Source organism: Eucalyptus grandis, chromosome 8 (assembly GCF_016545825.1).
Source record: "Eucalyptus grandis isolate ANBG69807.140 chromosome 8, ASM1654582v1, whole genome shotgun sequence".
Classification (NCBI taxonomy): Eukaryota; Viridiplantae; Streptophyta; class Magnoliopsida; order Myrtales; family Myrtaceae; genus Eucalyptus; species Eucalyptus grandis.
Window position 1 is genome coordinate 32,027,418 of NC_052619.1, and position 16,080 is coordinate 32,043,497.

General features: G+C 36.8%; 1 protein-coding gene across 1 annotated transcript; it reads right to left on the reverse strand.

The window, feature by feature from the left end:
- Nucleotides 1-7,934: 7,934 nt before the first annotated feature.
- LOC104416934 (transcription factor bHLH25) lies at nt 7,935-11,955 on the reverse strand. The gene is made up of 4 exons (XM_039299868.1): nt 11,937-11,955; nt 11,648-11,820; nt 8,579-8,959; nt 7,935-8,036 (listed from the first exon to the last, which is right to left on the reverse strand). Exons 1-4 carry the CDS (start codon nt 11,953-11,955, stop codon nt 7,935-7,937), a joined length of 675 nt encoding a protein of 224 aa, XP_039155802.1.
- Between the last annotated feature and the right edge of the window lie 4,125 nt (nt 11,956-16,080).

The following is a 16,080-nucleotide window of genomic DNA, read 5'->3' on the forward strand; positions in this document are numbered from 1 at the left end:
CATCGCATTGGGCTCATGAACAAGCATCCTCATCAAGAAGGCTGAATCAAATCCTCTCACCTGAAGATCTTGAAGCCCTTGAGCAGAAATACGAAGCACATCTCTTAGAAGACAGCTCGGAAGACTCAGTGTGTAGCTACAATGCTCGTGACAGACGAGACCGTTGAGTCCGTACAATTTCACTGTAGCAAAATCAATGTTCACTTTTACTGTAGCACTAGGCTAGGGAAAGTATTGTTCATAGTGTGCGAATAATTCCCTCCCAAAAGTTTTCGGTGTCTCTGTTTGTTCCTGGACCCATGAGCTAGGTCCCTATGTGTGTCCTTGTGACCTCTTATTGCCTATATAAGGCAAGGAGGGTGTAATGTTTTGGGGAGAGTCCCCTGAAGTAAAGTGTGTGCTTTGTGAAAATCTCTCCATGGCTTTCTAATTTCCTCTTATTCTCTAGCATGGTAGGATCCTTCAAGAAATGCAGCTTGGGTAGTTTAGAAACGTTTCCATCCTGGCATCTCTGAGTGTCTCTAGGCTCTGAACTAAAGGGCGATTGGTTTTATGCTAAAAGGCTGTCCCTGAAGGGCTTGAACGGTATGTTCGCCCACTGTGGGATGCATACCTGCAGGAAATTCACTCTCCTTCCCTGGTTCTAAGTCTAGGTCCATTCACACACGAGTCCAGAATTCCGACACGCGATTCCGACATGCACGAGGTCAATTTTAAAATTTCTAATACTTGAGGGGTTAGAATATAAATATACACAAAAAAAAGTAATAAAATTGCTATAAATATACACGCACGAGATCAAATTTTTTTTTTTTTTTCAGTTTTTTGTTTTTTAGAATTGTTTTTTTAAGTCTTTTACTATGAAAGAAGTAATAAAAAAAATGCTATATATGATAAATAAATAAATTTAAAAATATCATTTCATCATTTTTCTTTAAACAATATTTTTTTCCTCTAAGTTTTGTGTATTATTGTAACAACTTAAAATAATGAATGATATTATTTAATATTTTTAAATTAATAAATTTATTCTAGGCTATTATTATTATTATTATTATTATTATTATTATTATTATTATTATTATTATTATTATTATTATTATTATTTATGTATTTATATATAAAAATATATTTAATATATAATGTATTTATATATAAAAATATATTTAATATATAATGTCGAAACATGTCGAAATTCTCTATTTTTAAGAAATGACATGTCGGCGTGTCGTGTCGTCTCGTGTCGCGTGTCGCGTGTCCGTATCGGTGCTACATAGTCGGTGAGGGAGGGAAGCAAGTGAGGAAGAGGAATGATAAAGGAGGAGTGCCGTGCGTGTTTGAGAAAGCCAAGAGGACAAACGTAGAGTGATTGCGAGAGTAAGAATAGAATCGGGAGAAAAAAAAGGGTTTTGGACCTCTACTTCCAAAACTAGTCTGGGAACTGGTTCCAAAACTGGTTTGGGAACCCGTTTCCAGGTGGGTAATCACTCGGAACTTGTTCCCAGACCAGTTTAAACCGGTTCCGAATTTTGGGAACCGGTTCCCAGACCGATTTCAACGGGAACCGATTCCTAACCTTGTTTTTTGGGTGGGCCGGTCCGGGAACCGGGTATACCCGGTCCGGTTGCACACACCAAGTCATGGCTCTAGCTGGAGGTCAGCAAAATCGACTCTCATCTATAGCTAGCAAAGGGTTTGTTTCTTCTGTTTAAATTTGAGCGGCCAAGATTTCCATGTCCGGAAAGCTGGATTGGGAAGTGAATGATTGGATCTAACTGTTGAAGGAAAAGCTAATATATTATTAGGCAGGAACAAATGGTTATTGATTAAAGAGATGGTATCATTGTTAAACATGAACTCTGCAAATCCCATAACAATCACAACTTGGGGTTTTAATTAAAACATTTTAAACATGCTATTCAATTTATTTTGAAGTTCACTAATTGGTTATGAATCGATTAAACTCTCCAAGTAAAATGTGGGAGTGGGAGTACATATTACCTTTACGAGCTAGAGATTCATGAATACCATTTCGATACATTTTCTCTTTATTTTGAAAATGTTTTCCAAGTAATCTGTATTAGTTTTAACCTTAACCCATTAACATGTGAAGAACGATTATGCTCGTGAACAAATATTAATTATCACTCAATAATCAAAAACAGCAAATAAATTAATTAGAAGAGATCAAAGAACCTTGTAACCAAAAGCAAAGCATCACTATCACCCAATGAAATGAGGATTCTGCAAATTTTTATAGGAAAGCAAGCAATGATATGCACGTCCATGACTTCTGAGTGTACCCATGGAGGGATGCAGACCTAACAAGCTTGTTAGTCTGAAGTTATTAAATTCTTTCCTTTCATGATGATAAATTAAGAGTTTATATGAACATGATTTATGTAAAAATGAGCAATGTATGATAACCTAGATTAATACATAAATGTAAAATGTAAAACCAATTAATTCTTTTTGTTTCTTTTCTTGTTAAATCTATATGAACATGATTTATGTTTAATTAAAGCAATATATGATATCTTAAATTAATACATAAAATGCAACGCCAATCAACATTTTTTTTTTTGTTTCTTTTCTTGTTTAATATGAACAAGACTTGATTTAAATGCTATGTCAATATGAATTCTAGTCTAAGACGTGTTAATCGTCTAGCATAAAACCCTAGATAATATGTATATTACTAAATGCAAACTATATGCAATAATAAATAATATAACATGAATGCGATGACATGAGATAGAAGTAATCATGGATTAACCCCCTATCATGCAATCTATATGAAAGGTTTACTATTTATGTTTTCTTATTATAGAAATAAAGAATCAAACCCTAGGTTAGTCAACATGACATAATTACTTTCATTTAAAAAATAATGACTTATTGATGCAATACTAATTCATTTCTTTTGTATTTATGATATGTAAACTATATGCAACATGAATAATGCATGAGATGAACCCTAGTTACATCTAGCTTAGGGTACTGCTGCCTTGATATATATGACGAACTCAGACACAGGATCCGGTTGTAGAGTGGTACCAATTAGTAGCAATATTAGCAAACATTTATTGGTTGGCTAGTTTGCAAAGATAAACTATCAACAGTAGAGATTGTAGCACAATGAATGACCTCAGTTGATATGTAGCGTAACTTTTGCAAGGCTTGTATAGAAGACAAAACTCATATATTCTTCCAATGTGAATGGACGAGCAGTATTTGGTGTAGTATCCTTGCGCAACATGAGATTAGGCATTCTCTAGGAGGATGTAATAAGGTACTTAAATGGATGATTAGGGTAACAAAGGGCAAAGATTTGGCGGTGAGACTCCTAAGATATCTTTCCTAGCAACCATATATTGCATTTGGATGGAATGCAACCATAGACAGTTTCAAAAGAATTCAACTAACATCCATAGTATTTTGGCCATGGTGTGTAAATAAATAAGAGATAGAGTTTCACTTTACAAAAAAATTAAACCTTCCTAGTCAAATATTGCATTGGCTACTATCTAGAGACTTCTTACCTCTATCTTTTTGAATTGTTAGCTCTATTTGTAATGCCAGGGATGTCCCTAAGCTGCTACACTTCATAGGTTCTATAATACTAACATTTTAAACCAAAGAAATAATAATAATGCATGAGATGCAATTGTTAATTAATTATATCTACATAGTGTGATTATTGTAAATTAATGCTAAAAATATGTGGACATCTAAATGACATGCGGTACGTGACATGCATGTTATAAGACTAATCAATTCTACACCTAAATGCAATCTATATGAAACCTTAATGACATTTTTATTTGCTGTTATTTAAGGAGAACCATGACTTATCTTTTTCTTTTTTGGGTCAAACTACTATGAATTGTCTTAAATCTATACGAATTCTGTAATTGACATGTGTTGTCTTTAGAAAAAAAAACCTAATTTATGAATAATAAATGTTCCCTAAATTCTAAATATGTATATGTCATATGACGTGACAATAATAATCTTATGATACAATGAAATATTTGTCTTATCCAAAATTCAACAATAACATATTATTTTCATGCAATCATAGTTTAATTTAATCAACCATGCAAAAAAAATATATGTCATAAACAACGACAATATTAAGGATCCAACCTTTATGCTCAACGGCGGGAAGCCCTAAGTAATATGCAATGATAATCTTGAGGGAAGTTAAATATTCAATGACATGCAAACAACCAAAACATGCAATAGATGGACATGTAATCCTGCAAATCCTGCAATCTAAAAATCAAGTCAAACTACTCAAAAGAAACACGGTCCCACATTGCTTTGAATTGCCGACAATCGCGGACATAGAGTGGATCACGGCCATCAGCGACTTCAAGACCGGAAGTGACTGAATGGCAAAAGGATGGCTGCAGCGGTGGCGTGCGGGAAATGCTGACCTTCACGATCTGCTTTTCTTTTATCTCTCCTTTTGCTTGCATCAAGCAAGACCACAAAAACCCATAACCTATGCTGCTTTGTTTCGTCAAGTCTCGACAAAGACCAAAAGAAAACATGTACACCGTTTTCCCGCAAGCTCACGTGTGTGTTCTCCATTTATTGGCTCTTGTTTGAAGTATTCGACGAACGCCAACTATCATCAGTTCACTCTCCTTATCTATCACCGAGTCTCCACCGTTTTCTTGTTCTTTTGTCTTCCACTTGCGATGACCTCTCGACTCGTATGGAATGTGTAATACGTGGACGTGTGACTTGATTTAGGCACGGAAAGTGATTGATCAATGCATGGAGGTGATCATGAACGTGAGGTTCATGTCGTAATATGGGGGACAAGGACGGTTGTGCTCACAGATGGCGACGCTAGTAGATGGTGGACCGCTGCAGTGAACTGCCAAAGTGGATCTCATGCCAGGTACACGGCTTGGTCTTAGCTCGGTTGCTGGCCCGTTGGGGCCCTGGTCATGCCTGGATGCGCTTCGGTCTCTGTCTCGGTCACGTCTGGATGTGAGGCCTGGTGGTCACCAAGAGTTGATAAGGAGATTCTCAAATCGATGGAGGCCAAAGTGTGAACGTCCAAGTGAGAGAGCGCCAAGGGCAGGAACTTTTTAGTGCATAAGTGCTGTACGATCAAGAATCATCCGTCTGTCCCCCGTTTGGTCTGATTCCCTCTCTCTTTTTAGGCCGAGATCGTGAGCCTCCAGCAAGGAAAGGTGGAGCTGGCAGACTAGTTTTCCTTCCTTCTCTGTTTTCTTTCCTTTCATTCATTTATTCCTTTCCTCACTCACATGCATGCACGACAAATCCCCTACTGACAGAGCTCCTCTTTTCTTTCAATCTCTCTTTTTTATTCTAGCATGTGAATATTTTGGCTTCATCATATTCTGCTCTTCGCCGAATATATGTACCCCCGAATATTCCTTCCTCACTCCTTTTTTGGCCGAATTCTCGAGATCTCTGTGCAATAATGCTCTCCCAATTTTACCTCGAAATCACTTTCCTGACATGATCAGACCAATTTAAATAGAATTTATTTGTTGCAGAGACCCTATGAGGCGTGAACATTGGGTTCTACCAATCAATTCTCGATTTCATTTCTGAACTCGTCGATTCATCCTTCTTCCTACAAGCAAAGACCGATTATGACTATACTTTTGACTCAATGGATTCAAATTGAAGATGTCAATTTTGCAAGAAAGTTGTCAATTCAATGAACCAGTTGTCGATTGACTATTTAGATGTCGATCTACAAGTTCAATGTTGACTGCATGGCTACTAATCAACTACCTATTAGCTGAAGGCTATTCTAGTCGACTTCCATAGCTATTTGTTGATCTCCAAGGGTATCAATTCGGCTTCAAAAGCTGGTGCACGAATTTAGAGTCTTTTCAAGTTTCAATGCATGATTAGTTAAATGCATTTAACCCTAGCTATTGAGTCTCTTTTTTTGAAGCTTTTATGAGTCTTTATTGGAGTGTTCCTTTGAGGAATCATAATTATATGAATTCCCCAAGAGTAGTTTTTGGGAATTCAAAGAGTCTTCTATTTTTTTCTTTTTCTTTTTTCGGTAAGGCAAAGAGTCTTCTCTTTTATTTGGCAATATCTCTATAAATAGAGGTGTAATCCCAATTGTAAGACAAGTCTTGAATATTGAGAGTATATTAGATTTGCCTCTACATGAGCATATATTTATCCCGGTTTCTTTATCCTAGTAAGATGGATTGTTCCTTGGTGGTGAGCCAAGAAATACTTTACCCTCAGTTGGTGGTTTCCGTTAGGCCTTGGTGGTGAGTTTCTCCTGTTATCTTGGTAGGTGGTTCGTCCTTCAAGCCTTTGTGGTGAACTTTGTCAATAACATTCTTTATCCTTGATTAGTGATGCGTCCTTTAGGTCTTGATAGTGATCATAATTAATCATTCTTCTACCATACTTCGTAATCCCACCACCCACAACCGCATCACACTATCGAAAAATGACCAAAATGTCTAAAAGCAATGCAAATGCGAACTGTGCTACTGATATTTTGTTTAGTGTCACTCCTAATTTTTTTCATGATAAATGACTAAAAATGATACCCAAAATTTAAGAGTAACCAAGTTTCAAACTTGAAACATGTTTTCAACATCATTGATTATGGACGAGATGCTTCCAAAGGTCAGGATATTACACAGAAAACCTGCATAAATCCTTGAACTTGATACCATATCAAGTTCAAACTTTATAGAGACAACTAAGTATGCAAATGCATAAACTTCGAAACTTGCATAACACAGACGACAGATGAATTGAACCAGATTTTTGTTCCTTTTTCCTTTGATTGGTAATGATGTTGTGAAGGATGTGATGAAGCTTCATTCTCAACAAAAACAGATAAAGGGAGTCGAAAATAATTTGTCGGTGAGATCAGCAAACGGTTAAGTTACATTTGAATGTCTGTCCATCTGTAATCCAAGCCATGGATTTGATCAAAAGATGAGACAAACACTTGATGATCACAAGTATTCACGAACTATATACAACTAATTGAATCTACAACCTGCAAACCGAAAAGCCAAAAACATTTAACTCTCCATGCCTACTGAAGATCTGGGTCTTCTATACCAATTTTTCTGCATCAATGAAAGACTAAACTTTGCAATACAACTACCAGAATTGTGGCATTACAACCTGTATGTACAATTGCCGGAACGAAAAAAGAAAAGAAGGATGGTCGAGCTAATATTTCTGAAGGTAGGGCCAAAAGAAAACAACACTTTGAAAAGCTTCAGAAGCAGCGATTTAGAATCAGGGCTAAATGAATCGAAAGCAGCAGATTTGATACTGAGATAAAAAGGTAACATGGGAGATTTATCGCAATTTGGGGTCCTTCTCGATGAAGGTCATCTCTTCTTCCCATCGGAGAGGACCTGTGCCAACAAACTACGAGGAAAACTGGGTTTCTGCTGGATTGGTTCATTACAGTGGACTCGTGCTTGGTTCTATTTCCATCATGATCCTTATAAAAATGCCGCCGTTGAACCCCTTGAAATGCTTAGCTGTAGATATGGGAAAATAATCATAACAGATGACCGAATTGGAGTCTTAAAGCGAGATTTGACTATACGGGTCAAGCAAGATGAGAGATCCATCACAAAGAAAAGTGCAATAACAAGGATAAAGAAGATAACCTTGTACTACCTACAAGTGGTTCGAAAAAGGTGACGAGCAATAGAAGCGAGACCAATTGAGTAAAAAAGCCTTGAGGGCAAAAGGAGTGACAATTGCCCACAATTCTTTTACTAACACGTCGTTAAATCTGCAACTAACAGATAATTACCACAATAAGTAAGAAATTACAATTCACATAATTAGTACAATTAACCACAACTCTCGCATTAACATGTAATCAAGAACATCTCTAAGACACAGACCGTCGCAGAAGACCAATTTATTGCCTAACAAGCTGACTGTCTTGAAGATGATCTGATGAACGTGGTCAGAGCATTGCGCAGTTTTTTGACGATCTCCTGAATTGTTGGGCAGTTCTCATTTTCTATCTGCGAGTAATGTAGACAAAACAAGTATGATTTCTATACAACTGAAGATAAAATACCATCAATTCGACTCTGAATAAGAAGAGAATAATTTATACAGCACCATGTCAATTAATCTAACATAAATGCAACTAAAAGTGGATTGACCATTCTCTAAGAATTCGTGTACATATGATATTTGCTTTTTAACGGTCGTTTCCTTCGGCATGTGGAAGTAGTAATCTTCACTCGTTTATTGATATTTTAGATGTTAAAAACGAAATGTTAAAGCTTTTCGGTTATGACGAGAAGTGACCTTAAAGATCAGACAATCATTGAGGAACCATATTACGGAGATTAACAACTTTTCAATACCAAAATCAGAATATAAAGAAAGGAGAAAATCTGGATAACAGTTCATTTCCAAGAATATCTGAGCAGACAACATGCTCTCAACAAAGGATCAGAATGCAAAATCGTCCGCAGTAGTAGGAGATTAGAAACTAATTGAAGTTTTAAAAGGTTACTTTTCATTAAAACAATTTGAAGAAATTGGCAATAATTACCTGGGCCACAATAGTGACATCCAAGAGTGAACTCCCAAATGCTAGGACGCTGATATTTAGAGTTGTCAAGTTCATGACCTCAATCTGTTTCATCACTTCCTTGATGCAACCCTCGCGCTTCTCGCACTGGACTTTGATCAAAACGTTCTTCCCTGACACCCGTGCTTCGACATCAGGCAGTTGCTGACCAATGAGAGGGTCATACGACTTCTCATCAGATGAAAAAGATATAACGCCATCACCACGTTGGAGCGATGGCTTCTTTGCGAAGGTCGCAGATTCCACGGTTCTTGTGGCCATCTCTTCCTCAAGGATCTTCACACGTTCCTCGAGTTGTTTCAAGTACTTTATCGTATCTCCAAGGACAGAAGCCTTGTCCACCTATGCAACCCAAACTTTTATTAAATTTTTTAGCAGGAACAATGAAGGCTGTACAACGTTTTTGGTCCCTAAGTTTTCTGGCGATTCATAAAGGTCCTTGTAGGCGGAACCTTTGTTATAGTGACTATTCCAACAAAGGGGTTAGTCTCAATTTCTAACTAATCCGTAAGCAGGAACCTGTATAAATCAGACTATTCCACCTAGAGGCCGAATTTAAGTTGTTTTATCAAGCATTTTACCTCTCAAAAGTACTCTCTAATGATCTCAAATCACTAAATAGCATATACATAATGTTATACATGATATATGACTTATTATATTGATTGTCCTTCGATAGTCATGATAGCAAAAATCAAGCAGTTGAAAACAAAATTCAAGTTTGCTTTTAATTCATGAAGACAAGACACTTGGAGTGCCGAAACTTAACACAAGGAACACTTAAGTGCCAAAAGTTATGAAAGTGATACTTAAATACTAAAATTGGAGTAAAATCAATCACTTAAGTGCCAAAGGCAAGAAAATCCGACCAAAATATTAACGTGACAATTTTCCGGTGAGACAAATACAAAACGTCATTTTGCACGCTAACGTGGTTAGACAAGTGTAAAAACGACATTGTTTTACTACTAACGTGAATAAATAATTAATATAATTAAATAAAATTTAAAAATAAATTTATTTATTTATTAAAAAAAGGCAAGATGGAGATTGCAAGCGACAACAGGCTGAGCCCTCTCCTTCTACCTCCTCTTGCCCTCTCCTTTTAAAAAAAAATATTAAATATATATTAAATTATTATTTAAATATATATTTTTAATTTAATATATTAAAATTCATTTTTAAAAAAAAAGACGTCATTTTGATTCTTTGTCACTAACTCAACTCCCCACATGTCACATTGGCAAGTTATATTACTAAAATCGTACTATGTAGGATTTTCGGCCACCTTTACCAAACTTGGCACTCAAGTCTCTCATTTTTGAAAAAAAAAAAAAGTAATACTTAAGTGTCACATTCATAACTTTTTACACTTAAGTGTCTCACTGTATTAAATTTTGGCACTCCATGTGTACTTTTGCCAAATTAAGGATCTAAATGTTTTAAGCAACTAGAAAAAGGGTTTCGACACTCCTCTAGACAAGTTCATAACATAGTATCTTGTGATAGGTAAAATATATTGACTTATATAGATTATACCCATTTAAATCATTCAACAATAGATGGGTAGAATCTTATCAAATTTCAAATGCTTGAATAGTATCCGGCACTATTTTATTATTAGAAAGAATATCCAATCACCAACATGGTGCGGACATGTATCCAAACAATCTAAGTCAACTCAATCATGGCCGAGATAATCATGATTCACTTAAATTATCTATCACCAATTTATAGTATGGGCAAATTGGGTCAATTTAACTTTACTCCTTAAGAGAAAACACACATGTTCTCATGAATATGATGGTCAAAACTAATTTAATTCATTACCCACCAAAAGAAAAAAACCTCCAATTGCGAGAATAGAAGCTCTTTTCCTCAAATTATCAAACTCTCTAATTTTCTTATCTTGGTCTTTGGTCTTGCCCTCTCATGGAGTCCTCTCCCATTATTTGAAGTCTGCAACAGCTTTCTACCTTTTATCTTAGGTGTATTGGCATATAATCTCTAATCCGCGTTCTAAAAGTTAGGTAGACTTTTGAAACCGGTATGCTACTCTAGATAAACGTATGCTAAAACAATCATGTATGTCCTCTAATATCCATTTAAGCAAAAAGTATGTAAGACCACTGTCCAAGTACCCATTTGTCAATGCCAATCTCAAAAGTCTACCTTTTATCTAAGGTGCATTTCCATATAATCTCCAATCCGCGATTCTAAAAATTAGGTAGACTTTCAAGATTGGTATGCTACCCTCGATAAACATACACTAAAACAATCATATATGTCCTCCAATGTCAATTAAGCGAAAAGTATATAAGGCTAGTGTCCAAGTACCCATTTGCTAATGCCAATCTCAAAACTCTACCTTTTATCTGAGGCGTATGAAGTTCATTTGATTTTTAATCATGGTTTCATAGTTCCCAAATCTGCATACCTTTGCGAAACCGCCGTGTTAAGCTAATTTTTGAGCCCACATTCAAAATGTGCATTCTGATAAGGATTGAGATTAGGTTTCTTGATAGTGCTTGGCTTTTCTAGATTTACTTCCCATATGAGGTAACGAGAAGACGGGTAAACACAATTTTAGAGCATTGTATAAACTCGGGGTTTACCTATTTAAGGTGGGTTTCCTTGACATAAATAGAAAGTAATTAACCTTTTCGTTACTCATTATGCAAAGTCAAGCAATAAGCAACGAGCTCCTTCTTATTCAATAGTGAGGAAGATAAACTTCTTACTATTTGGTGTCGCATGAGTGGTATAACCCTTTCATTTCTGCAGATACGTATCCTGTCAAGAGGTTCCCAATTTTTTTTCCGTAATCAAAAATACAAATGTAGCTTAATGTAACCTATTAATATTTGATATAAATTTGGCCTTAAAACTCTTCGAAACCCAACCATAATTTTTCAAAATGAATTCAGGATTGCGAACACACCTAATAAAGATATATGATGAAGGAGGAAAAAGGAAACAGATATCAATCCTTCAGGAATTTTTACATAAAAAGATTTCATTTTAGAGTACCTTTGTAAGGCCAGGAATGATGGACGAAAGAGCAATGAACCGCTGGTTCAGCTTCTCCCGGCGCTTCCTCTCTGCAATAACGTGTTCTTGCCCATGCAAAGTCGTTCTACTAAATGTAACACCACAACTTCTCTTCATCTTCATACCTCCCCCATCTTGCAACTCATAGGTGCCTAAAAAACAATAATGAGAATAACAGAAAGTGAAGAGGGAAATATTTCATTTCCATCACACCACTAAATAACTGTTTCAGCCTTCAAAAATTTGTCAGTCCACAAGTCTCACTTACCAGAATACTGCTGAGACATGTCTGGGGATAGATCTGAGTTCTGAAAGGATATAATATGAGAATTTGACGGTGGAGATGGTTTTGTTTGGGGGTTTTTGCACTCAGTTGCGATAGGGACATCGCACAAGTGGCCAACATTTTGGATTTGATTTGGCGAGTAGGTCGATGCTGAAGAAAATGAAGAAAATTGATTAAAGCCAGACTCGGTGAGAGAGTAACCAAAGGGATTCATTTGATATTGATCCACCAAGGCCGGATTTTCTGTCACCCTGAGAAAAATTCAATGAATGTTTTGAGCACTCAATCCGCCTAAAACTTCAAGATTCTGCTAAAAAAGCACTGGGCAAACCACAGAAATATACATAGCAAAATCAAAGAAACTCAATGTATCATAAAAAACTTAATTATCAGAATTAAATTTTATCATCTAAACCACACATTTATGTGGCCAAAAGAAAATAAAAGAAATCCCAAACAAATGAAGATGGACTCCATTATGAAGTTTAGTTCCAACAAAAAGCGTCAAGGTTGAAACTTCTATTGTTCTGTTCTCTGGATCTCTTCCTTAAGAAAGAAAAACGGAAATGCTGACATAAATAGATAGATCCAGACATTACCAACCCAAACTAGCAAAAGAATGGGAAAAAGAGAAGTGGGAAGAGAGAGAGAGAGGAGAGGGAGAGAGAGAGGGAGAGAGAACATTTCCTTTTATTGGACCTCAAGAACAATGCAACACAATGTAATGTCAGCAAGTAAACAGCCCACAAGCAGAAAGATTTTGAAGGGGTCATTTGAAAGTGGAGCGAGGCTCACCAACGAAGGAGGAGGAGCAGGAGGAGGAGTTCGGCGAGGGATTTTGTACTTTCTTGAAAAGCAGCAATTTATGAAGTTGCTGAACTTTTTCGTACCTTTGTTTTGTTTAAAGGGCACGCGCCAAACTCTCTCTCTCTCTCTCTCTCTCTCTCTCCCTCTGTACCTTTGTTTTGTTTAAGGGGCACGCACCAAACACTCTCAATTTCCCTCTCTCTCTCTCTCTCTCTCTATAAACAATTCGCCACGCCACGAGGGGAACGCCCTTGCCGGCCTTTCAAGGACTAAAAATAATTTCTGTACTTATCCCCACGCGTTCATCGAATTTTAATTCCCTTTTACTCTTATTTTCAGTCTCGTTGGCGCATTTTGACTGGATTCCGCTTAGGGTTCCACAAGTACAATTTCTGTCTTGGCCAAGTATTAGCCAAACAGGAAGAGATGTTCATGGATTGGACCTAACAAATACTTTTTACCTTCTCTTTTTCTTTAAATAATCAGTCTAAGTAAATAAGACGCAAAGAGGACATATAGAGCGCTAAGGTAGACTTATCGTCCACGTTATCATTAATATTCATCCCATTCTTTTGGTTCCACCTTAATATACACTTTTCGAGTTGAGTTTTCTTCAACCAAGAATGAGGGAAAGTATTGGCAATTTTTTTCCAAAATCTGCACTCTTGTGTCACCAAATAAATTATCACACCAAGTAGTTGATGTAGCATCGACACGAACACGCGACATACGACATGTCATTTCTTAAAATTAGAGAATTTCGATACATTTCGATACGTTATATATTAAATATATATTGTTTTTGGTAAGGAGTATAGTTAATTTTTTATATATAAATACATAAAAAAAAAAACCTTAAATGTATGTATTTATATATAAAAAATTAAAAATATATTTACTATACTCCTTACCAATATATATATATATATTTAATATATAACGTATCGAATTTTCTAATTTTAAGAAATGACGTGTCGTGTTATGTTATGCCGCATGTCTCGTGTCCGTGTCCATGCTATATAGCAATCAACTACTTGGTGTGATAATTTATTTGGTGACACAAGAGTGCAGATTTTGGAAAAAAATTGCCAATACTTTCCCTCATTCTTGGTCGAACAAAACTCAACTCGAAAAGTGTATATTAAGGTGGAACCAAAAGAATGGGATGGATATTAATGATAACGTGGACGATAAGTCTACCTTAGCGCTCTTTATGTCCTCTTTGCGTCTTATTTACTTAGACTGATTATTTAAAGAAAAAGAGAAGGTAAAAAGTATTTGTTAGGTCCAATCCATGAACATCTCTTCCTGTTTGGCTAATACTTGGCCAAGACAGAAATTGTACTTGTGGAACCCTAAGCGGAATCCAGTCAAAATGCGCCAACGAGACTGAAAATAAGAGTAAAAGGGAATTAAAATTCGATGAACGCGTGGGGATAAGTACAGAAATTATTTGTAGTCCTTGAAAGGTCGGCAAGGGCGTTCCCCACGTGGCGTGGCGAATTGTTTAATGAGGGGAGGGGGAGAGAGAGAGAGAAATTGAGGGAAAAAAAAAAAAGAGTCTATAATTAATTTACACTAAAAATATTAATTTAACATTTGTTTATATTATTCATTATTTTAATTTGACAAAATCAATTGCCTTTCATTACAATAATACATAAGACTTAGAGGGAAAAAAAACATTATTTAAAGAAAATGCTTATATGTTATTTTTAAATTTATTTATTTATTAAATGTAGCATTTTTTAATACTTCTTTCATAGTAAAAGACTTTTAAAAACAAAAAGAGCTAGGGTTGTGGCTGGGCACACCACTGCCGCTGCCCCCCGTCGCGACGCGTGCCTTGCCACCATTTGAGGGGGTCGGTGAGGTGGCGAAGGGAGGGCGACCCTCGCCTGCCCAAGCAAGGCCTGGGCAAGGCTCACCCAAATCTGGGCAATGTGTCAGCTAGGGCTGGTGAGGATCACCTAGATCTAGCAACGCTAGCCCTCACCTGTGGCTGGCGAGCCTCCCTGGCCCCGTGCGAGGCCTCGTTGGCCCTAAGCGAGGGCGCATCGTCACCTAGATTTGGGCAAGTCTCACCTAAGCCTCAGCCGAGAAATCGCCCAAATCTGGGCGAGCCTCGTTGACCCTTGCTTGGCCGGCAAGGGCCACCACCCCCCCTTTGCCGCCTATGGTTGGCGAGGTTGCCAACTCCCTCCAATGGTGGCAGTGGTAGCAGCAGTGGTGCCTAGCCACCAGCCCTCCTCCTCTTTTTTTCTCTTTATTTTTTAGTATATTTATATTTTGACCTTTCAAGTATTGAAAATTTTCAAAATTGACACCATACATGTTGAAATTCTGGACTCACGTGTTGAAGAGAGTTAACCACGTGTTGGATTTTTTGACACTCGTTGATCGCGTGTTAGAGCGTATCGGGGTGTGTCAAAACATGTCTGACACGACACGAAAGTTCCTGGAAAGTGTCGATGCTACATAGGTTGATTGCACATGTCAAATAGAGAAATACTTTTATCTCATGCGGCGATGTTTATCCTTGGTGGAGTGAGCTTCTATATGCACATGAAGCTGCACCATTTGCCATTAACATTGCATCGACCGTGTGATCGACACATCATATATTTTCTCATGTCATTGGTCCCACGAACAATGGCTAGCGATTAAATGAGAGTAGTGGTTGCATATCCAAATGGTGACTTAAGTTAAAAATTCGTTGTCAGTGGATTTTGAGCCTATCGAAGAGCTGATTTTTAATTGTTATCGGTTATAATCACGTGTTTTTTCCATAACCCTATTTAAAGTGATTGTAATACACAAAAACTTGAAAAGAATACAATCCATGAATGAGATTTCCTATCATTTAATTGGATGGCTTTCATGTTCTCGAGCAGCCAATCTTTGGTGTAGTGCGTTGTTGTGAACTCCATTGGGTTGGATTGCGAGGTGTATAGAGAAACCCCCGCTTTGGTTGCTCCTCTAGGAAACACTCCAATTCTTTCTCTCTCTTGGGGCTAAAGAGAAACTTCAGTTATTAGTAATAAAATGAGTGAATTTAATGGCGATTCAAACGCAAGATAATTATCTTATTATATCACCCTTTTAATCCCAAGTATATGTCATAATATTTATGTTAGAAGTGTCACGGAATACAAAAACTTATAGGTTTTATGAATTATCTGATGAAATTTCCTCCCTTTTGATCCAACAGCCACTACATTCTAACCAACCAATCCTCGGATATTTGGGAAGCCTTCTATGGAATGAAAGACATCAATCGGTGAAAGGGATGGACGACACTTCTTTCTATGAATACTAT

What these genes read in the sequence shown, in the direction of transcription:
- LOC104416934 (XM_039299868.1), bottom strand. An exon ending in TCATTCCTGGCCTTACAAAG is followed by an intron (nt 8,960 to 11,647) that starts GTACTCTAAAAT and finishes TGGGTTGCATAG; the next exon opens with GTGGACAAGGCTTCTGTCCT. An exon ending in ATGTCACTATTGTGGCCCAG is followed by an intron (nt 8,037 to 8,578) that starts GTAATTATTGCC and finishes CATTACTCGCAG; the next exon opens with ATAGAAAATGAGAACTGCCC.